This window comes from Lissotriton helveticus, chromosome 3_1, assembly GCF_964261635.1.
Source record: "Lissotriton helveticus chromosome 3_1, aLisHel1.1, whole genome shotgun sequence".
Classification (NCBI taxonomy): domain Eukaryota; kingdom Metazoa; phylum Chordata; class Amphibia; order Caudata; family Salamandridae; genus Lissotriton; species Lissotriton helveticus.
This window is the reverse complement of record NC_136061.1, coordinates 501,857,297-501,882,341: the sequence shown is the minus strand read 5'-3', so window position 1 is coordinate 501,882,341 and position 25,045 is coordinate 501,857,297. Positions and strand designations below refer to the sequence as shown.

Below are 25,045 nucleotides of genomic sequence, written 5' to 3'. Positions count from 1 at the left end.
CACTTAGCACCTATAGAAGAGAGGGTGCGATTTACAATGTTCAAGAGCAGAGGGGATAACTCAATAAAAGCCAAAAAACGTGTGTCTGGTCACAGAAAGCAAGCTAGACGCAGCTGGGACATCGGACTGCCGAAAGGCTTATTTTTTGTTGGGACTGTAGCTCCAGCAAGAGACTTACAATGACAGTCAAATGGTCGGGTTAGGCCCCTAATAAAGTGCCGTGGCCAGGGGAGGGGTTGAAGCAGCGCGAGGGGGCAGGGATGCGAGGAGGAAGTCCTGGGAGGGGGGAGCCCGGGCGGGGCCGCATCTCTACCAAGTTAGCCGAGGGGACTGGTGGGGGTGGAGAAGGGGGTTGCTGAGGCCAGAGTACGGAGAGCGATGCGGGGGTGATAGTTTGTTTGTTGGTTTTGGTAGCGCGGACTTTGCAGTGGGTTGGCGGGGCGCGTCTCGATGGGAGCATTAAGGATGCGTGAGGAGAAAATTATAGGTGAAGGAAGGCAACGTTGAGTTGCGTGAATGAATAGTGACAATGGTGAGCAGCAAAAATACATGAAGTAGCAATCGGTACATTATAGGAGGAAAAGTGATATGTGTGCAGGTTTCAGAAGCGTACAAAGTGCAGGTAGAGGTACAATACTGCAATAAATGGCAGACACTTCAGAACAAAAATAGTGTAAATGAAATGGGCACCGCAATAAATTAAAACTAGTCAGTCACAACACGGGTAAAGTGTGGGCTGTAGTATTTCGCAACAGATTCGGGGAATGGAATTCACGGAACGTGTCACACAAAGATGCGCGATTATAGTAGGCTGGGTTGTGACTCGTACGAGTGGTATTGTACAGGGTCTGCGTTCACTCGAACAGAAAGAACGCTGCGGTCTTAAAGGTCTGATGCCTCGTGGTAGAGGAACAGTGGGGTCTCCTCTCACTTAGTGAGGTCTTGAATGTGTTTTAAAGTGGGCGGCAGAGCTCTTTAAGACTACCAATTTTCGCAGAAATCTTGCAATCTCATAGTCCTGTTTCACCCGTTTCAGACGTCGAGAGTGTGAACATGTTTAGAAATAAGCCTCCGCGCTGAAAGTAGAAACAAGGTCACAGCAAGATTAAGGGATTTGTCCAAAATCACGGGATTTTCAGCCAACGCTAGGACTCAGCTAGCGGCAGGCAGGCAGGGGAGGAGGGGGGAGGAGAGTAGGGGAGGCACGGCCTAGCGGCCGTGCAATCAAGTAGTGAGGGGGCGGAGCTGGGGGAGGCTGTGGAAGAGAGTAGGCAAGGCGACACGGCGGGAGGGGGCGGAGCGGGTAAACAAAGACGGACATGCACGCGCCCGTGACTTTTAAGGTCAATGCGCATGCGCATAAGCTTAATGCGCATGCGCATTGACCTTAAAAGTCACGGGCACTGCAAGGAATCGCCACGATTCCTTGCAGTGTGGATAAAGAGTGGATAACTCGCAATACTCTCGCCTTGCTCGATGCGCATGCGCATCGACAGGCGAGACCTAAAAAAGCACTATGGCAAATCTAACAGGGGAACAGTTGTCCATAAATATCTGGCAAATTGTCATACAAAGTAAAAATATATATACAAACATGTTAAAGATAATACAGTGTACCAAATACGATAATGGGCAACCTATTTAACAGAAGGTCAAGTAAACAAGCATTGGCAAAGCAAATGGGTCTCACCATTGCAAGTGCGTTGTGGACTTTGGCAATGATTTGTAGCCATGATGTATATCAGCATGGCTAAAAAACATAAAACGAAAAAGGACTATGATGCATCGAATGCTAATGCACTTAACAAAACAAAAAGCACATTTGCCCTGGCTGGGTCATAGTGCTTTTTTAAATGAATTTTAGCCACACTGCAAAGCATCCACGCTTCTGTACAGCAGGACTGGAAAACATTGCCAAAGTCAATAGCTCTCATAGGCAAGACCTACTGGCTTTCCCAATGCTAGTTATATCACAGGGTCGCTGCTCCAGTCTAGGTGTCCAGCTGTGATAGATGGACGTGGACATGAGACCAAGAAAGAGGGAGGGTTAAAACAGCAGAGAAAGGGAGCGAAAGGGTGAGAATGATAGAAAGAGAATATATAGATAGATAGATAGACAAATAGACAGATACGTACACAACCTTGTTGGAGAGGATCATGCAGGTGATATCTACACGAACAATGACCACAGGTTTATTTAGTGGTCGAATTTACACCATGTCAGCCCTGTCCCTTTCATGTGAAATGCAATATGTAAGACATCACAAATAACTATGATATTATATCGCACACATACACTACTCCAAGCAATTGCATTCCGTAATTGTAGCCATGTTCAATTGTACTAATGTTTTCAACCTGCAAAGATGAATGTGGGAGTCTGGTTTGTCGGTATGTTCCTATGATAGGCATATGTTTGGGCTGAGCTGCCACAGAGCATTACAAAGTAGTGATAGGGTTTTTTCTTCACACAATATAAACAATGGTTCTGTTGGGCAAAAAGATTTCTTCTAGTTTTCATGTATTATTTCATCGGTTTCTTAAGCTACAGTATCAACTTGCTTTCAATTTGACAAAAAAACGAGTATGAAAAACGCAAATCCAAAGCAACCGATAGGGTATGAAATGATTATTTTATGAATTCAATGTCATTCATATTAACCCTGAATTCAATATATACATTTATAAATTCTACAAAAACGGCGCATCAGAGTAAGGTGATAGTGACATAATAGTGCAGTGATTTATTGTGCAGTGAGATTGTAAACAGTGAAATATGTACAAGTGAAGGAACAATTGGGTTTAAAAAGGTGGCCAAAGCAGTATTCAATTGGAAATATTCCTATGCGCCACTACAATTGGCAATTATTGTGGAATATTCCGTGTTGGTCCACAGACCTCTTTATCCGTCGACGTTTCGACCCTAATGACGCCTGATTTGTGGGTCACAGCGGGTCTTCATCAGGACTGGGGGATTGTAGTTGGGTAGGACTGATGTCGCCTGTTAGATTAATTAGAATGGAGTCAGGATTTGCTTATAATTTATGAGTCAAGGAGCATGGCTAATCTTAATACTCGACTCACCTCTGGGGTGCCCGTATAGGATATGGGGCACAGACCCAGACTTCCACCGGTTCAATCGCAGTTCAGTCTGGTTCCAGTGGGCATCTATGGAGACATATAGACCCAATTACTGTATGTCCCCTACCAAATTACTAGGTAGTCCTAGGTAACGGACTAAAGTGTTGCTTACCCTAGTTCGTAATTCAATGGCGCAGACTCTTCAAGCGTATGTCTTCTGTACCGCTGTACCTCTGTGTATAGATGCCCAGGTTCTGAGGGATACTGGGTTACCCCATAGTAATTTACTACATAGGGTTTTTTTCTTCGGCCTCTTCCTGGGGTACTGTTTGTGAGTTTCTTGGAGGCAGAGGGGTAAGCAGTGGTGATGCATTGAGACATAATGAACTTTCCGTACACACGTCCCATGAAGAGTAAACGGTTCTTGAAAGTTAAAGCTAAGTTCACACACCGATCTAATGACTGAGAATAAGTAGTGGCAGGTTGTATGATAGAGTCATGCACGGCTAAATTGTGCGTGCCTCTACCACGCAGCCTAAACCAGGAATGCGTCTTAACAACGCATTCCTTTACCACACATGCCTTTACCATGTATTTTCTTGTTAAAGCCATGAATGGTAAAGGGGTATGCGTGGCTAAGGTTGCGACTAATCTTCCCCCTGCCTAAGCTACAACCTCCCTACCAAATACTCGAGCCCCTCCCAACCCCCATGCTCCCCATAAGAGTTTGGGTTTTAAGCCCAAGGGCAGTGGAAGAGGTTGGGGTAGTTTTAGGGATAGCGCTAGGTTCAAACAGGAATGGCATTGGGAGCAAAAAAACGATGGATCTAGGCCCAGATCTCTGTACTGGGGTGAATGTATGACAATATCATGTTTTCTGTCCATCAATTGTTCTTTTTGCATGACTGGGAGGCTGGCTCACCTCATTCAGGCAGAGTACCATCTGATCCCAAAGGGCATTTATTCTCAGGGGCGTGGCATGGACAGTAAGACTTGGGGTGTGTTTGTCCGACAATCAATATAATGTTAATTATTATGGGAGAAGCTTTCAGGGTTGGTGGGGTCGGGTAGTTTATAGGACTTGGGGACGGCTGGCTAGTTTGCAGAGCTGGGAGAGGGTCGGGGTAGTCTTTTTAAAAATTAGGGGTTTGAGTTTCAGGCCTAAGGACAGTGAAACAGACATTGTTATGCATTCTGTCCATCAATTGTTCTTTTTGCATTAGCCTCACAGTCGTGGCATTCTGCCCCAGGAAAACAGAGTCACCACTAATGAGCAGCCAGACTATGGCACTTCCGCCTTACACATGCACAGAGCTTTTGTTACAGAAAAGGAGCGCATGGCTGCAGTGAGATGCGCAATACAGATCTGCTATGTGCCGCGCGAGTAGCGGAGAGACGATGGAGGAGGCTGGGCAGCAATAGTGATGTGTGACAACGGAAACATCAACAGGGACAAATTATTACAAAAGGAAACACAGAAGGGAGGGTGTTCGAGGAGAAGACTAAACGGTTGGGAGAAGAGGGGATGAACCAGGATGGTAGCGGGTGGGAGGTTGGAATTGAACAAAAAGCTTGATGACATGGCCAGCATTGACCGTGACAGCATTTTTTTTTTTTAAATAAATAGTACCTGACTCGTGGCACGAACAAAGAAGCAACACAGGAAAATAAAATAAATAGTACCTGAAATGGGGCAACAGCAGAGAAGCAACACAGGTAAACAAAAGAAAGAAGCAACAGGCACATTTTGTAAAAAACGAATCACGGACAAGAGGGTGTTAGGGGAGAAGAAGAAACAGGTATGGGAGAAGAACCAGGAAGGGGCGGGTAGGGGTAGAGGTAAAATATAAAGAAAAGTGCAATGACGTGTCCAGCACTGACCGTAGCACAGCATTTTTGCATAAATAGTACCTGAATCGAAGCACGAGCAGTGGAGGGTCATCACATGACATTTATTTAATCTATGTTTAGTTTATGCGCTGCCAAAAGAAAAGGAAGTGACGCATAGGCAACGCTTCCCAATCAGAAGGCAGCAAAGAAGAATGACATGCTGCAAACGAATGGTAAGTAATGGGCAGGTTCAAAGTCATGACAAAACACAAGATTCGCGAGAGCGCATGCTCATGCAGACAAGACCTAAAAAGAAATGCCATTGGAGTTGGGAATTACGACAAGTATCTCTAAAAACGTTACTTACCCATTAGAAAAGCAAAGGCTGCAATGTAAGCCTCAATACATTTTGAACATCTCCTGATGCCCAGATGCACAATATTGCTTTTTTCTATATTAAACCTACTGAGACCCAAACTGTGGTACAAAGAGAAGGAAATTGCTTCAAGTTCACACCCTTCAGGTAGCCAAATATGTAAAGTACGATAGCTGTTTCCGATAAGCACCTTATTAAAATCCAATGAGTGCCCTTTCTTAAAAGAAGTGTACTATTTGAATGTTAATTCACGATTACAGCCAACAGTTTGCCATTGTTCATAATACTACATTATCCATAACATAGATTACAATATTATTTCATACAGTTCAATTCACCAAATCCTCGTGCCACGATGGTACTTTCACTGGGGAAATTAAAAATTATTATATAAAGGAATAGCTACTACTCTCCACATATAACAACCTTAAGCTAGCCCTCGATTTCTGTACGTCAAATGCAAGTAGTTTATAATGAATAACGTATTGTGCGATATTCTTCTCTAACTGCTAAAAATCAAAATAACAACCGCTTCTTAAAGTTGGTGTGATTGTACAGTCATATTCCAGCAGCTGGAAGAGACGGAATGCGTATTTCTATGCAGAAATTTCGGCAAAAAATATTACCACAACACATAATGAACTACATGAAATAAATCCAGAAAAAAGTGAGCACACTCGTAAACAATCATATTATATGAAACAAAAATATACGTAATTACCATTCTGTCAATATTCCTACTCCTTTTACAAATATTAATAGCCTTATTTAGCATAGCGTCTAAGATCACTGCCTAAACAATCCTCTTACTTTAGCAAGCCATACTGATGATCAATCAAAATATGTTAGTTCATAGTATTATAAATGTTTTTATCCTTATAAACATTAAATCGGATTCATTATAATCTGAAGTTCCATCTCATGTTGCATGTGTTATTCAAAGATTTTTAAATTCTTTGGAACCCCCTACACTGTTTTTTGTCCACATTATACCTGGTCTCTTTGGCTTTTGTGGTTTGCAATATTCATTAACATGACCTTCAAATGGGAATTGCCTCGGGATAAACACAAACGCTGCCCATTCTGTAATATAATTACAGCTCTCAGTTTTTCGTTTTTAGTTATTTTTACAGATAAATACAGACAGAAAACAATGTGTTTCCGGTCTGTCTTTATTTTTATATGCAGGAAATGTTACTTCTTGGGACTGACTCTACACACTGTTATTCATTAATTCCAGCCCAACAGCTGAGCACAGACAGCATAGGGAGGTAAAAAAAATGGGATGAGATGTCCTTGAATACAGGCATAGCTTAACAAATATTTGTAGTTAATGCTAATATTTACATGTGGGTGTAATGTTTTGCTATTTTTGGCTGCCTAATTTTCTAAAACGCTACAGGCATCAAAGTATGAGGCAAGCTTACAAGTTAAATAAATGTGGAAGTACTCCATTTGCTCTGAAAACACAAAATAAATATGGATAAATTCCAACAAGATGGGTAACAGATAAATATAGATAAATACAGACGGAAATGTTAAAAAAACCAAAAAAAAAACCTGGGAGTCTTAAATATAATTCCCTTCTATTTCCTTGCAGCTGCAAATGTCTTGGTAATGTCAGTGGAGAATAGTGTACCTTACATATTAAAACTTTCGGTGGCCCAAAGCTATTCTGCAAACTCTGTGAACCTCAAAGGGTCGATCAAACTTTAAATTCAGCAATGTTGGTTGAATATATGCTTTAGATGGATCAGGCAATTAGAAGCAGTGATCAAACTATAAGTGTGACCAAAATCCATAACTTTGAAAGCTGAATCAGACTTCATTCTGCTACTGCATTCCAGAAATTAAGTGTGAAGGTTGGTTAGCTAAAAGAGCATTATTGGCAACATTAATGACAAAATGTGCTCTACACAAATTTCAATTACATAGGTAGAAGCATAGCCTTAAGCAAGATTTACTTCAAGTCCCCAGGAATGGAGATCCTGACTCAACCCAAGGGTGTACAGAATGCAAGTGTAGATGGAATGAGCAACACAGGATGCGCCTCCCAGCTGGGCACTGTTCAACCATTTTTGCTAGACAGATTAACGTGTACTTTCTAGAACCTCGGTTATATGGTCACCTGAAGATTACCTTTGTGTTGCAGAATATCTACCCCTCATTCAGATTCCCAAAGGGTTTCCACATTGTGTTAATTTTGGAAGCAGCCAAATAAAATTGTAATAGCCATCACTACATGCCTACAAAGCACTTAAATCTCTATTCTGTGAGCCTACCATTTTTGTCTTTGATTTTGCTTTCATCTTGACCATTGACTCGAGATTCAGGTTTGAACTCTATGTTTCCAAGTTTCAGAAGTGCGGCCACTACCTCCAGGACACACCGCGTCTCATGATCCATGAAGCCCACTATTTGCATGGCGTTCTGAAAATGAATCAATGCAAAATATTGTTAAAGGGCTAATTACAAATACACTCATGAAATCTTTTGTTGTAGTTTAGATTGTAGTCGCTTGTTTATCCCCAAATAGATGGTATTACAATAATCTAGCCTTAAAAGGATGCATAATAAATAAGTACTATTACGTAGCACAGTAACAAAATCTTGCTTAGCTTTTGATTGTAAAGTGCTATAAATTGAAAATAACTATATGTATGATGTAACAGCCTGAGTAACCATTTATCTTACACAATCAACCTAACTGGTTGGGCAATGAACCCGCGTGGAATGAAACGAACAAGGAGATGAGATTCTCTAGAGATGTCAGCTCCTTAACGGGAAAGGGGGCGGACTGTCCAAAGTGTCACATAACCATAAACAAAGAACTCCATAAAAAATCCTTTCAAGCTCAAACACGTTTTATTCACCCTACTGAGCCATCACCAAGGCAATTTCCTTTGTCACAGAAGAGCTGAAGTATAGGCTTAACTCTCACAGTTACCACTGACCTCTGTTGAGGAGCGTAAGCTATTTGCTAATTATAGGAAGAAAATATGCACACGAGTAGTTCTCTAGTATTATAAGGGAAGCACCTGCAACACGCTCCCTTGACAACACATACATTCCGCTATATGAACAGTCCTCAAGTTCAAGAAGTTGACAGTGCACCATGGGGGAAGTAAAAAAAAAAGTTTCTAAAACAGATTTTTAAAACATAAATTACTTTGGAGAAATTTGGGTTAAGGAAAACCCAGCAGAAGAAACATTTTAAAATCTAAATTTCACTGTCTGTGTGAGGCCCTGGTGAATATATGGGGCGTGCGTTTAGCTTACCCGAACTGTTCGAAAATTTGCAGCATCATCCACTCCATTTACTTTGGCGGAATCGAGGCTCAGGTAGTTGTACTTGCTGAAGTCTCGGTCAAGTTTAAGTTTGTCTGGTAAAAGGAACAGAAGTTAAGTTGAAAGGGGCAATCAATATACACAATCCAGCTGTAAAACGAATCGGTAGAAAATGAAAATACATTTCAAATGTAAGAAAGCAAGGCAAGCATCCTTGCACTAAACTGAATGCAGGTCACGGTTCACAAAACAAGATAGCAATGAGAAAACTTACAATGTAACGTGATTTTATGAAAATAAATACAACAGTAGCATTTTAAAAAATTGGTTAGGCGACCACTGTAACACCGTATACTTTGGGAAAGTGAATTTTTGCCCCATATCCAAACACCTTCAAGGACTTTACCTTTATCTGCACACTTCTGAGCTTTGATTAAAACCGATATAATGCTCTCCCTTCAGAGTGCGTGCACAAATGTGTATCTGCCCAAAGAGCTACAGTAATCTGAGCTCTTTGAAAGTGTGAAAGGAATATTCTCAATCAAAGTACGTTCAAAGAGGTTACACTTCACCTCTCAGCCCTGGGTATGCGAGTGAAAGAAGTTAGTTCAGAATTTTAAATAAAGTACAATTAAAAGGAGTTTAAAACAAATAAGGCTTAATAAATAGTTAAAATACAGAAAACGATACAAATGTGCTTGGAGAGTGCACTCTACTTATTATAAATTCTTGGAAAATAGTAAGGGCAGCTGGAAGGTGATTAAGAAATACTTTAGCAAAATGGGTTGAGCAGTATTTGATAGCACTACAAATAAGAGTTCACACCAGTGGCATTAGTAAACCGATTAACTAGTTACAACCACACTCTGAACTTCTGTTGGGTGTATGCCAGTGGAAAAAACAAATGATACTTTCCCCTTTAAGAACCATAGCAAAAGGCTATGCTTTTGATATTTAGGGCTCGCCTACTGACCACATCTAGCTGCCTGTTTCGAACATGACTTATTGAGGACAATACTAAAGTTATATTAGGCTCTGGGCCAGCCCATTGCTTACTGGTTGGCTTTCCAATTTGCTTCAGTGGCTTCCCTTCCTTTCCATGTTGCATTTGTTTACCCCGCCCCGGAGCATATCTTCATTACCTTCTTTTGGCTTGGATGACTTGTATCCCTCCACTGTACACATTCAGAGAACTACGTTCTTCTTTCTAATTCAGCAATCCATAGGAGTGCAGGTATTTTCTTGCTCCCCCCGATATGCTGTTCAATCCCCAGATATCCACTTCCCCCGGTGTGCTCGGATGCTCCCTCCACCTCCTTTTACCCCTTGCTTTCCCCACCACTCCCAGCTTTTTTTCCAATGTATTATTTTACTTTCTGTAGCTTGTGCTTCTCTGCTCACTGTTGCATGCCTACACACCCTACTCTGCTAGTGTTTCACTGTATCTGCTCCTCTGCTACACTCTCATACCTCAAATCGCATTAATACATTTTTTTTAATTTTTACCGGGCCCAGAATATGTAATTTGCTGCTGGGCCACTCCTTTTTAGGTCTGCGTTTTAAGTGCATTTAACTTTCACTTTCCAACAATTACTTCTCCAAAATTGGCGTTTGGCACGTTGGGGACCGGTAAATAAAAAAAATGTAAAATGGTATTGTGAGATGACACATGCACGCAAGTGTGTCATTACACTAGGCCGACGTAGAAGGATGCAAGTGTACGCATAATTGATGACACGTGAGTGCAGACATTACACCTGCTGATCAAAATCATTGGAAACAAAATTCCCTCTTTTTTGTCGGTGTTGAAAAGCATTAACAGCAAATAGCTTTGTCAATGTTGATTGTAAATTAGGAGTCAGATAAGAACATCAAACTTGATGAAGATCGCAGAGAACATTAGTATTGTCAAAGTATGATCTCAGTACAATCTGTATAGTCTTAATAAATGACCATGCACCTGCTTATTTCTACTCCACGAGGCTGAATCCCAGCTCTAAGGTAGAAGAAAGACTAGAAGAGGGAGAATGGAAAGTCTGAATAACAAAGGTTAATCTCTACTTCTTGATCTGATTAAATATTTTTGGGAAGAATTCATTTCCCCCTTAATGTGCTTACAACTATTGTACCTCTTGTTGTATTACCTTATATTTAATATTGGCACTTTAACTAATTGTCATGCCATACCTGTATAATATGTCTAGGCTGTGGGGTTTTAGGTTTAAACCTATAATAACTGATAAAACCCCACTGAAATAGAAGTAGCCCTCACCAGTGAAAACATATACACACTGAAAAAGCGCCTGCACAACCACTTACTAAATGCCATTCAAAGAAAGGAAAAAGCGAGTGAGAGTAATTTCTTTTCTTCCTAAAGGGGCCAATACAATGTAACTTTGTTATACAAGCGAGCAGTAAGACAGACTGGGCTAACATTATTCTGCCAGAGTTTTTTTGTTTAGGGATGCTACTGAAATATTGTTTCTTCTTCCTTTTGCTTTTTCCAGTTTTTTGGCCTTTTGTCTAAAGATGCAGGGTTTAGAAGCATGTTAAGTTCTCGTTTAATTATTTTATAGCCTGTAGAGAACCAGGAAATATCAAAATTATATTTGATATTTTGGCTGCGTTTGATTCTTTCACTGATACGTAAAATGGCTGGTTTCATAAGAATCTTTCCTAATATGTGTCATCACATTTACCCACAGAGAATGGGTAAAACCCCTTAATACATCAGCCCACAGTTTCTAGTGAGTCAGTATTGATAGTAGGTGAATTGCCAACACCTCAGGCTTTAAACATTCAATGCAAGGTATAGTGACAAGTATATGTATAAAGAGCGCTATCACCAAGCATCTGGGATAGTGGTGAAAGTATGACACCAGACTTTTGGAAAACATGGAACGCTGTGTCACTTGGAATGCTCAGAAGTTATTCCCTGTAAGAGATCCTTGCCACTTGTTAGATGGTATGCTGAAAGTATCTTTACAATCTTCAGAGTTAATGAGGGATGCTATTGACTTTTTAGTCCATTCTTCTGCACTGTTTTCTTATGCACAGGAACTAAAACACAAATATTTATCATTTTGTGCTTTGTGTGGCATCAAAGAAAGAGTCATCCCAGCTGTGTTCCTTAGCTGATGGTTCTCAGTCCAAGGGGCTATGAATGCTATATTATCCATGTGGCAACCATTTACAGAATTTTTGCTGAGTGATGATGCCAAAGGCAAGAAATGTGAGGATCTTTGGTCACATATTGATATTGATGTGAAAAAAGTACACCCTACTGTATTATTAGATTTTTACAGGAAAATATAACTGCTGTAGTGGACATAATTAATAAAAACTCTTGTCTGGCAAGTGTTCAGCATAATTGGTGTAGATCTGAAACACCTTGAGAGTAGGCTGGGCGGCACCTTTAGTGACTTTGGCACTGCAACATGTTCCATGTTAGAGTGATTGCCACTTGGTAAGCAAAGCAATGTTGAAGAGCATTTCATAAACGTTTATTTTACAATGTATGAGAAATGGCTTGCAATGATGCATTGAAATGTCCCTTCACCACCAATGGCATCTGAAGTCAATGAAACCTCACTGTGGTACTCTGTACAAGTTCTAGATCCCTTCAATAAAGGGGAATTTCCTCTTTTGTGTCAAAAGTTCTGCTTAATTTTTGACAGCTTCAATAAGCGCCCAGCTCAATGCAAATGTTGCTAAACCTGCCCTGAGAATCGCAATCTTCAAGTGCACCAGTATTGGCTTGGAAAGCTATGTCAGTGGCACAAGTTAACAAATTGTGTACTGACTGTCTTGGCTTTGCCCGTCTCAAGTGTGAATATTGAGAGGGCCTTTTCAGAGAAGTTTACATGGGAAGGAAAGAGCGAGCGCACATGACCAAAGACTCAGTGAAGAAGTATTGTATGGTGTACTACGATAAGTTTAAATTGCAAAAAAAAAAAAAGCTATTTGGACCTCATATACACTACACTGTCTATATACCATGTTCTATCAGTGCAGAAAGCAAGCAATAATAAAAGTAAAACGTTCCATAAACACCGGAAAAACACTTTTTCTGTTGTTTTTAGTGGCGCAAAAATGTGTAACCACTGATAACTGTTTTTTAAGGTATTTAATTCACCTGAAAACACTGAAAAAACCCCACCAGAATTGACCAAAAATAGAAACTGAAAACAGGAAAGCCTAAATAGGTCGCAATGCAGCAGGCATTTTAGAATTTGTGGCTTTTAAAAGAGCCACTGGCTACCCCCATTATGAGATGTAGCACAAAAGCAATCATCTAAAAGGGGTGACCATGATAATTAATATACCCAACTAAGGGGCCATAATTTCTCTGAGCTTTTACCCAAAAACTATTCTTTGCCTTTTATTCCTTCCAAAACGTACTGTCAATTCATACACAGCCATTGTCATTATTCCTTGTGGAATTCCAACAATGCATTCTTCCTTGGGCAGATCTCCCCGCAACCTCTACAGTTCAGTTTTCCACAACACATGTTGGTATGGCCCTGGTTTGCAGGCCCCCCACAGGAACCACCTAATAGTGGCTTCCCAGCAGCATCTTACATAGTGCATTCAATTTCGACAGCTCATGCGAAGTGCTTCTAAAATGGATATCTAGCCTGAAGAATAGGTGGGTGTAAATGGCATAAGCATCAAATGGTTACATGGTGATGTAGTTTCCTAGGCAGATTATAAAACTGAATATAAAACATCATTTAATATATAATTTTGGCAAAGTGGTAGCAGAGTGCTTTACAAACAAAACAAGTGTCAGAACCCACCCCTTGACGTTAGTGGGTTGAGATGGTAAATAGAGATGAGTTAGCATATCAAAAGAGATAAAATACATAAAACAACTTTTACTGAAAACAACAGGTAGCTAGATTTAAGGAGCATACTTATATACTCACATGAACAAGGGAAATATCAGGAAAAGCAAGCGAATGCAGTTAGTTTAGCAGTGTTACGCCTAAGGTGGAGGACAGAGATCAGGAGTAAGGTAGATGGATGGAGAACAGGAAAGTCTTTAGTTTCTTCCTGATTAGCACAAGAGGTGACATGTCTAATGAATGGTAGGTGGTTGCTCCTCCATGAAGGGAGGAAAGAAGATGCAGTGTGTAATTTAGTCGGTCCTTTCTTAATCTTGGGTGAGTTTTAGGATCAGCTGGCTTCTGTTTTGATTGGTACAGGTGAATCATGAGAGAGCGTTGTTCCCCTACATAACTGTGCGAGGCCCTGCAGAAGAAACACAGGGATCTCATATTTTTGGGAACAAAGAAATGTAGCCAAAAGAGATCTCTGGGTCTGGGTGGTGTTATGTTGTGGTACTTGCTATCACCACAAATAGGCATACAGGATCGTGGAAGATAGTCTTAAGGGTTCCCTTAGTCTTAGCATAACAGACAGAAATACACCTTACAATCCATCTGCCAATTCTGTATTTTGATGGGTTTTGCCTTACGTAAGTGCAAAAATCTGAAAGTAACTGCTGTGTCTTAGAAATGGATTTGGTTTTATCAGTATAGAACGTTCTTTTAGTATCAACAGTAAGTAGTGCGCTTCTGTGAGGGGAGGCGAAACATGTTGGTAATTCTATAGTCTCATTAATGTGAAATAGGACAAGAATCACAAGTGTGTTTGTGTGAGGTAATGTCCTATTACGTATGGTAATCTTCATTACTCCGGGTCCCGTAGTCCTCGACACCTTCATGGACAAATGAGATATCTATATCACAGACAGAAAAAAAGAAAGAAGTAATGCTGGACCAACCCCCCCCCTCCCGCCAGGAGTACAAAAGGGTACAAGTCCCAGCATTCCCTCTGAAATACCAAGCCCAAGATGAAGTCTGGCACAAAGGGAGGGAGGGAGGGTAGTCATGATGGTGTTGAGGACTACGGGACCCGGAGTAATGAAGATTACCATACGTAATAGGACATTACCTCCAGGTCCTTCCGTCCTTGACACCTTCATGGACAAATGAGACATACCAAAGCAGCAACCGGGCAATCATCCACAAGAAAAAAACCACAACAAACCACCAGGACAGCACAGAAACCCAGAGATTTATTGAGAACACAGAAATCAAGGGCGAACACAACCCAACACCACCAAAGCAAAACCGCCCTCCTCACCCAGCAAATTAGGAAGGCGATAATGCCAGATGAAAGTATTGGGAGAAGCCCAAGTGGCCGCCCTACAAATCTCAGAGAGAGGAACTCCCCGGACCTCAGCCCAATATGCCGCCACACCTCTGGTAGAACGACCCTGAACACCCACCGGAGGAGGGGAACCAGAAAGAGAGTAGGACAAAGAAATGACCTGCTTCAGCCAGCGACCAATCGAGACAGAGGAAGCCCTAGGCCCACGGGAAGCAGCCCCAAAGGAGACAAAAAGGGAATCAGAAACACGAAAGGCCGAAGTGCGCTCCAGATAAACACGCAGAGCTCGGCACTCATCCAGCAAGGACCAACAGGGACCACCCGGGGAATCCAAACCCGCACCCAAAGCAGGCAAGACCACCTCCTGGGACCGGTGAAACTGAGAAGCGACTTTAGGAACGAAGGAAGAATCAAGGCAAAGAACCACCCCACCATCCGAAAAGGACAAGAAAGGCTCATGCGCCATCAAGGCCCCCAACTTCCCAAGACGCCGAGCAGAGGTGATGGCCACCAGAAACACAAACTTTAAGGTAACTGTGAGAAGTTGGCCTGATATATAATGTTCACTATTCTAGTGAGCACTTTGTATCAGTCCAAACAACCCTTATTGATGATTGGTTGTAAGTCAACCTTATAGACCAGCTATCCTAGTAGCATGGATACGAGCAGTCTAAGGCTAAGACTCTAGAGGGCGTGTTAAGCCAGCTGTTTTACCATCACATTACCCCTTGAACACCAAGTGAAAGGACACCACACAAGTTGTTATGAAAATAAACAGATATTTATTTATAACAAGACTACCCTGAGCTCTTTATGAGTCAGGGAGCTAAGCACATAACAAAACTCTTAAGAAAATACTTTAAGTCGCACAATTTACACAAATGCCCTAGGGGCACGAAAAACCATATACACAGTAAGTGGAATGCGAACTTGCTAGCGGGTAAGTAGTACTTTTCTAGACTCAGGAATCGCTAGGCCTACAATTCTAAACACTGGGATTAGATGCAGGAGGCCTGTGGACGTCGTGTGCAGAGTGGGAACTCTCACGCGTAAGGCGGGAAAAAGTCTATGGAGGCTAGCAGTTGCAAAGTTACTGTTCTCGGGCGAACCCGACTAGGTGGGTCGAAAACAAGAGTGAATCCGAACACTTAGGGTGTTGGACTATGCTGGAGCACCGGAGTACTCAGGTTACCTAGCCCAGGGGCTGCGGCTGCATAGGGTTGAAGTTGCGTCGGAAACCCTCGTTGAAGATCCAGGAGCCTGAAGAAAGAGTTGCTGGCAGGCGGCCAGTGAAGAAAGTTCGGAGTGATCCAAGCCTGGATCAGGGAAGAAGAAACCTGTAAGCAGAGGGGACCAAGTTCTGAATCACTAGCCAGTGATTTGAGTGGGCACCAGGATGGCACCGGACGAAGTCACCTCAGCCAGGTGAGTGGGCGCTGCTGGGCTCTGCAGTCTCTCGGACCAGGAGGCGTTGTCGGCGACCAGGATGGAGGTGCGAGCTGTCCCACGAAGGTTCTTGCTGTCGACGTCGCTGGACCCAGGATTGGGCAACAAGTCTTGGCAAATGCAAGGCCCACGCGGTGGACCTACAATGGCGTCTTGAGTGGACCAGGAAGGTCCAGGGTGCTCCTCTTTTGGAGGGGAGCAAGGGCTAGTCTGGAGCAACCAGACCAGCAGTGTTTGTCGTCGTGGAGCGTCGTGAGAGGGCCACTAGCCAACGGGCAAGCGACCTGGACAACGCGGTTGGCAGCAAAGAGCAGAAGGGCCCCACGCAGATCTCGTGGATGCAGGGGGGCTGAACTTTGGTGCTGGAGCTGCTCAGGGTCGGGGCTTCTCTTACCCCAAAGCACTCAGTCGAGGGTCACTCGGTGGTCGTGCTGGACAAGCGTCGTGCAGTTCTGAAGATGGCCAGTCCCTCGAGGTCTCGTAGCACCCACGGATCACAGCTGGGCTGATGATGTAGGTTGAGGTCAGAGGTGCCAGGGAAGCCAGTTCTCGTCGTGCTGGAGCAGTCTTGATCCGAAGGAGAGACTGGCAACAAACCGCGATGCTTGGTTGGTGCCTGCTGCTGCAGGGTGACTACTCCTTAGTCACAAGGGAGAATCTTGGGAAGAAGTCTTGAGTTCCTTTCGTGGAAAGTAGTTTCAGGATTCAAAGATGATCTGATTTGGAAGGGGGGCAGTTCCTACCTTTATCCTGCAAAAAGGGGCTGGCACGCGACTAAGTCCTGCCCTATGGGTGGGACCAGGAGGGGGGTGGTTACACCCCTCTCCTTTGGCGGGCTTTCCCCAGGCCAGGGGCTGGAGTGCCCTTGGAACTGGTTTCAGCCGGCCTATGCACAGTGAGCACCGGGGTGCCACTTGCAGTCACCTTCCTCTAAAGCCCTGCCTACCTAGGATACACAAATACCTGTCTGGGACGGTGCTGGCACCGCCCCTGACAGGAAACCCTTTGTCCTTGCCTCCTGCTCTGGGAGGACTCCCAGCTGCAGGAGGGCAGACTTGTGTCTCGGTGGCAGCATCCATTTTGTGGAGCTAAGGCTATGTCTGACTTTAACCGGGGTTACAGGTTACATACATGTCGTGTCCCTCTAGAAGGGTGGAATGCTAACCCCGTCGCCAGAATTGGCGAGGGGTTAGTATTCCAATTCGTATGACACCTTACTCGACATGTTTTGATAAAGCGATACCAGAGTTGGCATATAACCACGAGGATTATAATGCACTTAAGAGTATATGGTATGCGATATCATGGAAACGGCTAAGGGATGGATCCCGAAAGCCGCAGACAGGCTCAGCTCATGCCAGAGCACTATCTCACACGATTCCAAGCACTCTGCCTTCAGGATTGTTAAGGCCTGCCATAGGAGTGACTGATAGGAGATCTGTGTGTCCATTTAGGTTTAGATATAGGGATACTATATCTAAAGCAAAGGGTGAGTACACCACCTTGCCCCCAGCTGTCAAGCAGCCAGTTGTGTCTGTTTGGTTAGTCAGTCCAGGGGTGGCATAATACATGCTGCAGCCCCTGGGAGACTTCTGGGTACACCTCAGCCCTGGGTACAGGGACTTGGAAAGGGCCCAGTGCCAATTCAGTACCTGGGTACAATTTGGAATAGAGAGAACAGCTAGGCTGTGGGTCTGATTAGCAGGCCCACAGCCAGGGAAAGTCGTAAACCAGTGAAGCAAAAAGCAAAAATCTGGGTGATCATAGGATTGCAGACCCTACTCTCCTACATGACCCCCCCCAAACTTTGGGACAATAAACTAACCTTGACCAGGTGAGTCTTCTTGCTCTAAGTGGAAATACCTGGAGAGCCCATCAGCATTGCCATGATCAGTACCAGGTCTGTGCTCCACTGTAAAATCCATCCCCTGTAGGGAAATGGACCACCTAAGTAGTTTGGGGTTTTCACCCTTCATCTGACTTAGCCATAAGAGGGGCTTATGGTCGGTCTGAACTGTGAAGTGAGTTCCAAACAAGTAGGACCTCAACTTCTTCAGGGCCCATACCACAGCAAAGGCCTCCCTCTCAATAGCTGACCAATTTTTCTCTCTGGGGGTCACAGCCTTCTGCTAATGAAAGCAATTGGCTGGTCGTTGCCATCAAAATTCAGCTGAGATAGAACAGCTCCCACACCCAACTCAGAAGCATCTGTTTGGACAATGAATGGTTTGGAGAAGTCTGGACTCTTTAGGATAGGTGCTGTGCACATGGCCTGCTTTAGGTCATCGAATGCTTTCTGACAGCTTGCTGTCCACTGAACTTTCTTTGGTATCTTCTTACTTGTCAGGTCATTAAGGGGGGTCACTATGGACCCATAATTTCTGACAAATTTCCTATAGTACCCAGTCAGGCCCAAGAAAGCTCGAACCTGAGTCTGGGTGATTGGAGGAGCCCAGTCCTTGATGGCCTGTATCTTACTCTCCAATGGCTGAACCTGGCCTCCACCTACAAGGTGGCCCAGGTATACAACCTGTGTCTGCCCTATCTGGCACTTAGTGGCCTTGATAGTGAGGCCTGCCTTTTGCAGGGCCTCTAACACTTTCCTCAGGTGGACCAGGTGATCCTCCCAGGTGGAGCTAAAGACAGCAATATCATCCAGATATGCTGCACAGAAGTCATCCATCCCAGTGAGAACTTGATTCACCAGCCTTTGGAAGGTGGCAGGTGCATTTTTCAAACCAAAGGGCATTACCACAAACTGATAATGCCCACCAGGGGTAGAAAATGCTGTCTTGGGCCTGGCTTCCTCAGCTAACCTGATTTGCCAATACCCAGCTGTCAGGTCAAATGTGCTTAAGTAGTTGGCAGAAGCCAATCTATCTATAAGTTCATCTGCCCTTGGTATTGGGTGGGCATCAGTCTTAGTGACTGCATTGAGGCCTCTGTAGTCTACGCAAAACCTCATCTCTCTCTTACCACCCTGGGTGTGAGGCTTTGGCACTAGAACTACTGGGCTAGCCCAAGGGCTATCTGAGGGCTCAATGACTCCCAGCTCCAACATTTTCTGCACTTCTGTCTTGATGCAGTCTCTGACATGATCAGGCTGTCTGTAGATTTTACTCTTGACAGGCAGACTGTCTCCAGTGTCCACTTCATGGGTGCACCAATCAGTTTGACTGGGTGTCAGAGAGAACATATGTCTGAAGGACTGCAGAACTTGCCTGCAATCCTGTTGCTGATGTTCAGAGAGGCTGCCACAAAAGACAACACCATCTACTGATCCATCATCAGGATTCTGAGTGAGCAGGTCTGGGAGAGGGTCACTCTCTTCCTCCTGTCCCTCATCTGTGGCCATGAGCAAGCTCATGTCCTTCCTGTCGACATATGCCTTGAGCCTGTTCACATGGAGCACCCTGAGGGGGCTCCTGGAGGTTCCAAGGTCCACCAGGTATGTGACCTCTCCCTTTTGCTCAATGATGGTGTGGGGCCCAGACCATTTGTCTTTGAGGGCTGCTGGGGCCACTGGCTCCAGTACCCACACCTTCTGTCCAGGCTGGTACACAGTCAGGACAGCCTTCTGGTCATGCCAAGCTTTTTGGAGTTCTTGGCTGGCCTCTAGGTTTTTAGTTGCCTTCTCCATGTATTCAGCCATCCTGGAGCGGAGACCAAGTACATAGTCCACTATGTTGGTTGCAGGCTTTTTGAGAGGTCTCTCCCATCCTTCCTTCACCAAACACAGGGGTCCTCTTACAGGATGCCCATACAGAAGCTCAAAAGGGCTGTAGCCAACCCCCTTCTGTGGGACCTCTCTGTAAGCAAACAAGAGGCAGGGTATCAGGACATCCCATCTACGCCTGAGCTTTTCAGGTAGTCCATGAATCATCCCTTTGAGGGTCCTGTTGAATCTCTCAACAAGCCCATTGCACTGTGGATGATAGGGTGTGGTGAACTTGTAGTTAACACCACATTCCTTCCACATTGCAGTCAGATATCCTGACATGAAGTTTGCACCTCTGTCAGAAACAACCTCCTTAGGGAAGCCCACTCTGGAGAACACTCCAACTAGGGCCCTTGCCACTACAGGTGCTGTAGTGGTCCTAAGTGGAATAGCTTCAGGATACCTGGTGGCATGGTCCACCACCACCAGTATAAACTTGTGCCCTGATGCTGTTTGGGGTTCCATTGGACCAACAATGTCAATCCCCACTCTTTCAAAGGGAACCCCCACCACAGGTAGTGGTATGAGGGGGGCCTTTGTTGTGCCACCTGACTTACCACTGGCTTGGCAGGTGACACAGGAGCGACAAAACTCCTTGGTATTCTCATTCATGTGAGGCCAGTGAAAGTGTGAGACAAGCCTGTCCCAAGTCTTTGTCTGGCCTAAGTGACCTGCAAGGGGAATCTCATGGGCCAAGGTGAGAAGGAAACCTCTCAGAGACAAGGGGATGACCAGCCTCCTGGTTGCACCAGGCTTGGGGTCTCTTGACTCAGAGTACAGGAGTCCATCTTCCCAGTATACCCTGTGGGCACCTGTGGCATTCCCTGCAGCCTCAGCAGCAGCCTGCTGTCTGAGGGGTTCAAGGGAAGGGCAGTCTAACTGTGCCTTCCCCAGGTCTTCTCTGGAGGGTCCCCCTGAGCCCAGAAACTCAACTTGATCAAGTTCAAGCTCTTTAGGCTCAGTTTCCCTCAGCTCTCTCAGATCAGCCTCCTCAGAGACTTGATCTTCAACCTGGGGCAAGGGGGAAGGCAAAGCCTTAACCCCACTGCTCTTCTTCTTGGAAGGTGTCTGGTCCATTCTTCCAGGATCCAGCACCTGTTCAGTGGGGCATCTTCTGGCCTGTGACCTAGTCACAGCAAGCACATGTGCTGGCAAGCCTAACATTTCCATGTGAGTCCTCTGCTCCACTTCTGACCATAGTGATGACTCCAAATCATTGCCCAACAAACAATCCACTGGGAGGTCTGAACTAACCACAACTTTCTTTTGGCCACTTACCCCTCCCCAGGAGAAAGCAACAATCGCCATACTATGACTGGTAGTGACGTTGCTGGCATTGGTCACCAGGAAATCTGTACCTGGCATGATCTGTCCAGGGTCCACAAAGTTAGTAGGCCTGAGCCATTTTGCCATTTATTAAAGGTGTCTGCCTGTATTTGCCCAAAGTATTGGGACTTACATCAGGGGACATATCCATATCCCCTGTACAGACAAGGACAGCCTGAGTGAGTGTGCCAACTAAGTTGTCAGACTCCTCAGTTCCCAAGGTTAACCCAACTAATCCCTTGGGAGGTGCACTACCACTACTGACTGTACTAGGGGGTGCAGTTGCCTTAGGGGCTGTAGTGGTAGAGGTTTGCCCTCCTCTTTTGGTGCACTCACTAAACCAGTGAGACTTACTTTTACAGTACTGGCACCACCTTTTTGACTGGCCTTCTTAAATCTTCTTTTTCTGCTGTGAAGCCTGACCCCCACCCTCTTTGGTTTGTTGGGGACCTGTTGAAGACTTCTGGTCATTTTGTTCACTCTTAGTATTACCCTTCTGGTCTGCTTTCTTCTGACCACCCTGGTTCTGGTTCTGCTTGATCCTTGTTCTGACCCATTTGTCTGCCTTCTTTCCCAATTCTTGGGGAGAGGTCAGATCTGAATCAACAAGTTGCTGGTGCAACAACTGGTTCTGACAGTTATTTAAAATTTGTTCTCTCATCATCAGATTATACAATCCTGTGTAATCAGTAACCTTGCTACCCAGCAACCAGCCCTCCAAAGCCTTAGTGGCACTATCCACAAAGTCAGACCAGTCCTGAGACTGAGTTTTCTGGGTGTCTCTGAACAGCAACCTGTACTGCTCAGTGGTTAAACCAAACCCATCAACCAGTGTATTCTTCAGGACCTGGTAATTGTTAGCATCCTCCACTCTTGTAGTGAGGAGCTTATCTCTACCTTTGCCATCAAAGGAGAGCCACAGTATAGCTGCCCACTGACTCTGGGGAATGCCCTGCACAGTGCAGGCCCTCTCCAAAGCAGCCATCCATTTCTGGATGTCATCCCCTTGTTTAAAGGGGGGCACTATCTTTGTCAGGTGTTTAGTATTTAAACCCTTCTCTCTATCTCTTGGGAGATTGCTGCCACCAGTGGGAGCTAACCCACTCATCTGCTGCTCTCTAGCAAATGCAAGCTTTTCTTTGGCCAGGGCAAGTTCTTCCCTTTCAATCCTCAGAGCAGCCTGTCTCATTCTGGCTTCATGCTCTATTCTCTGAGGGGAAGTCAATCTCCTCTGGGGAGAGTTCCTTCTCCTCTGAGAAGAGGCATTAGAGTGCAGAGATCTATTGGAGTCCCTAGAAAGAGATCTATCTCTCCTAACTCCAAGGTTAGGCCTACTTAGGGTCAGTACTGGGGGTCCCCCAGATCCTAGCCCAAGCAAGTCTATGTTGGCCCTAGTTAGCCTTCTGACTACCTCAAGACCTTTGTCTGCCTCATCCCCAGAGAGTTCCTCAGGATCCTCCTCCTCAACTGCATTTACAGTGTTGTGGAGGTCTGGATCCCCAGTGGTACCCTCTAAGGCTGGCATATTCCCATCTAGCTGAGAAATCTTTCTCGCATCATATGTCTCTAAGAGACCTATCAGAAAGGGAATGGTGGGGTTAGACCCCTGTTTCAGTTTCCTGGAGGTACACACTTGTCTCATCTCCTGGAAACTGAGAGCTGCATATCTTGAAGTGACCTGTGGAGGGTCAATACCCACAAGGGGAGTCTCTGAAGACTCTCCATTGGTAGACATGCTTTTCTAGTGAGGTGTAAGTGGTGCACTTACCTACACTATTTGTTTGCCTACTGATCCCTTGCTAGAGTTGTAGTTTAGGGTGTGGTAGGCCCTAGGAGCTACAACAGCTGGTTCAGTAGAACTCAGAGTATTCTAAGCTAAGTTATATGTACCTTTAGTACTTATGTGATCTTTCAAATGATATTCTTAGGATATGTGTGGTAAAACAACAGCAAGCTCAAATCCCACCCGCTGCTCACCAATGTGAGAAGTTGGCCTGATATATAATGTTCACTATTCTAGTGAGCACTTTGTATCAGTCCAAACAACCCTTATTGATGATTGGTTGTAAGTCAACCTTATAGACCAGCTATCCTAGTAGCATGGATACGAGCAGTCTAAGGCTAAGACTCTAGAGGGCGTGTTAAGCCAGCTGTTTTACCATCACATTACCCCTTGAACACCTAGTGAAAGGACACCACACAAGTTGTTATGAAAATAAACAGATATTTATTTATAACAAGACTACCCTGAGCTCTTTATGAGTCAGGGAGCTAAGCACATAACAAAACTCTTAAGAAAATACTTTAAGTCGCACAATTTACACAAATGCCCTAGGGGTACGAAAAACCATATACACAGTAAGTGGAATGCGAACTTGCTAGCGGGTAAGTAGTACTTTTCTAGACTCAGGAATCGCTAGGCCTACAATTCTAAACACTGGGATTAGATGCAGGAGGCCTGTGGACGTCGTGTGCAGAGTGGGAACTCTCACGCGTAAGGCGGGAAAAAGTCTATGGAGGCTAGCAGTTGCAAAGTTACTGTTGTCGGGCGAACCCGACTAGGTGGGTCGAAAACAAGAGTGAATCCGAACACTTAGGGTGTTGGACTATGCTGGAGCACCGGAGTACTCAGGTTACCTAGCCCAGGGGCTGCGGCTGCATAGGGTTGAAGTTGCGTCGGAAACCCTCGTTGAAGATCCAGGAGCCTGAAGAAAGAGTTGCTGGCAGGCGGCCAGTGAAGAAAGTTCGGAGTGATCCAAGCCTGGATCAGGGAAGAAGAAACCTGTAAGCAGAGGGGACCAAGTTCTGAATCACTAGCCAGTGATTTGAGTGGGCACCAGGATGGCACCGGACGAAGTCACCTCAGCCAGGTGAGTGGGCGCTGCTGGGCTCTGCAGTCTCTCGGACCAGGAGGCGTTGTCGGCGACCAGGATCGAGGTGCGAGCTGTCCCACGAAGGTTCTTGCTGTCGACGTCGCTGGACCCAGGATTGGGCAACAAGTCTTGGCAAATGCAAGGCCCACGCGGTGGACCTAAAATGGCGTCTTAAGTGGACCAGGAGAGTCCAGGGTGCTCCTCTTTTGGAGGGGAGCAAGGGCTAGTCTGGAGCAACCAGACCAGCAGTGTTTGTCGTCGTGGAGCGTCGTGAGAGGGCCACTAGCCAACGGGCAAGCGACCTGGACAACGCGGTTGGCAGCAAAGAGCAGAAGGGCCCCACGCAGATCTCGTGGATGCAGGGGGGCTGAACTTCGGTGCTGGAGCTGCTCAGGGTCGGGGCTTCTCTTACCCCAAAGCACTCAGTCGAGGGTCACTCGGTGGTTGTGCTGGACAAGCGTCGTGCAGTTCTGAAGATGGCCGGTCCCTCGAGGTCTCGTCGCACCCACGGATCACAGCTGGGCTGATGATGTAGGCTGAGGTCAGAGGTGCCAGGGAAGCCGGTTCTCGTCGTGCTGGAGCAGTCTTGATCTGAAGGAGAGACTGGCAACAAACCGCGATGCTTGGTTGGTGCCTGCTGCTGCAGGGTGACTACTCCTTAGTCACAAGGGAGAATCTTGGGAAGAAGTCTGGAGTTCCTTTCGTGGAAAGTAGTTTCAGGATTCAAAGATGATCTGATTTGGAAGGGGGCAAGTTCCTACCTTTATCCTGCAAAAAGGGGCTGGCACGCGACTAAGTCCTGCCCTATGGGTGGGACCAGGAGGGGGGTGGTTACACCCCTCTCCTTTGGCGGGCTTTCCCCAGGCCCGGGGCTGGAGTGCCCTTGGAACTGGTTTCAGCCGGCCTATGCACAGTGAGCACCGGGGTGCC

The 25,045-nt window shown here is 45.1% G+C and overlaps 1 protein-coding gene across 5 annotated transcripts in view; it reads right to left on the bottom strand.

The window, feature by feature from the left end:
- Nucleotides 1-25,045, bottom strand: part of MYO1B (myosin IB) — a 911,317-nt gene that overhangs the window by 424,110 nt on the left and 462,162 nt on the right. For all 5 annotated transcript variants that reach the window (XM_078680402.1, XM_078680405.1, XM_078680404.1 and 2 more), the window contains exons 9-10: nt 8,567-8,670; nt 7,570-7,717 (exon numbers count right to left, since the gene is read on the bottom strand). In XM_078680402.1, the coding sequence (XP_078536528.1) occupies nt 7,570-7,717; nt 8,567-8,670 (252 nt within the window). The remainder of the gene's footprint in view (nt 1-7,569; nt 7,718-8,566; nt 8,671-25,045) is intronic.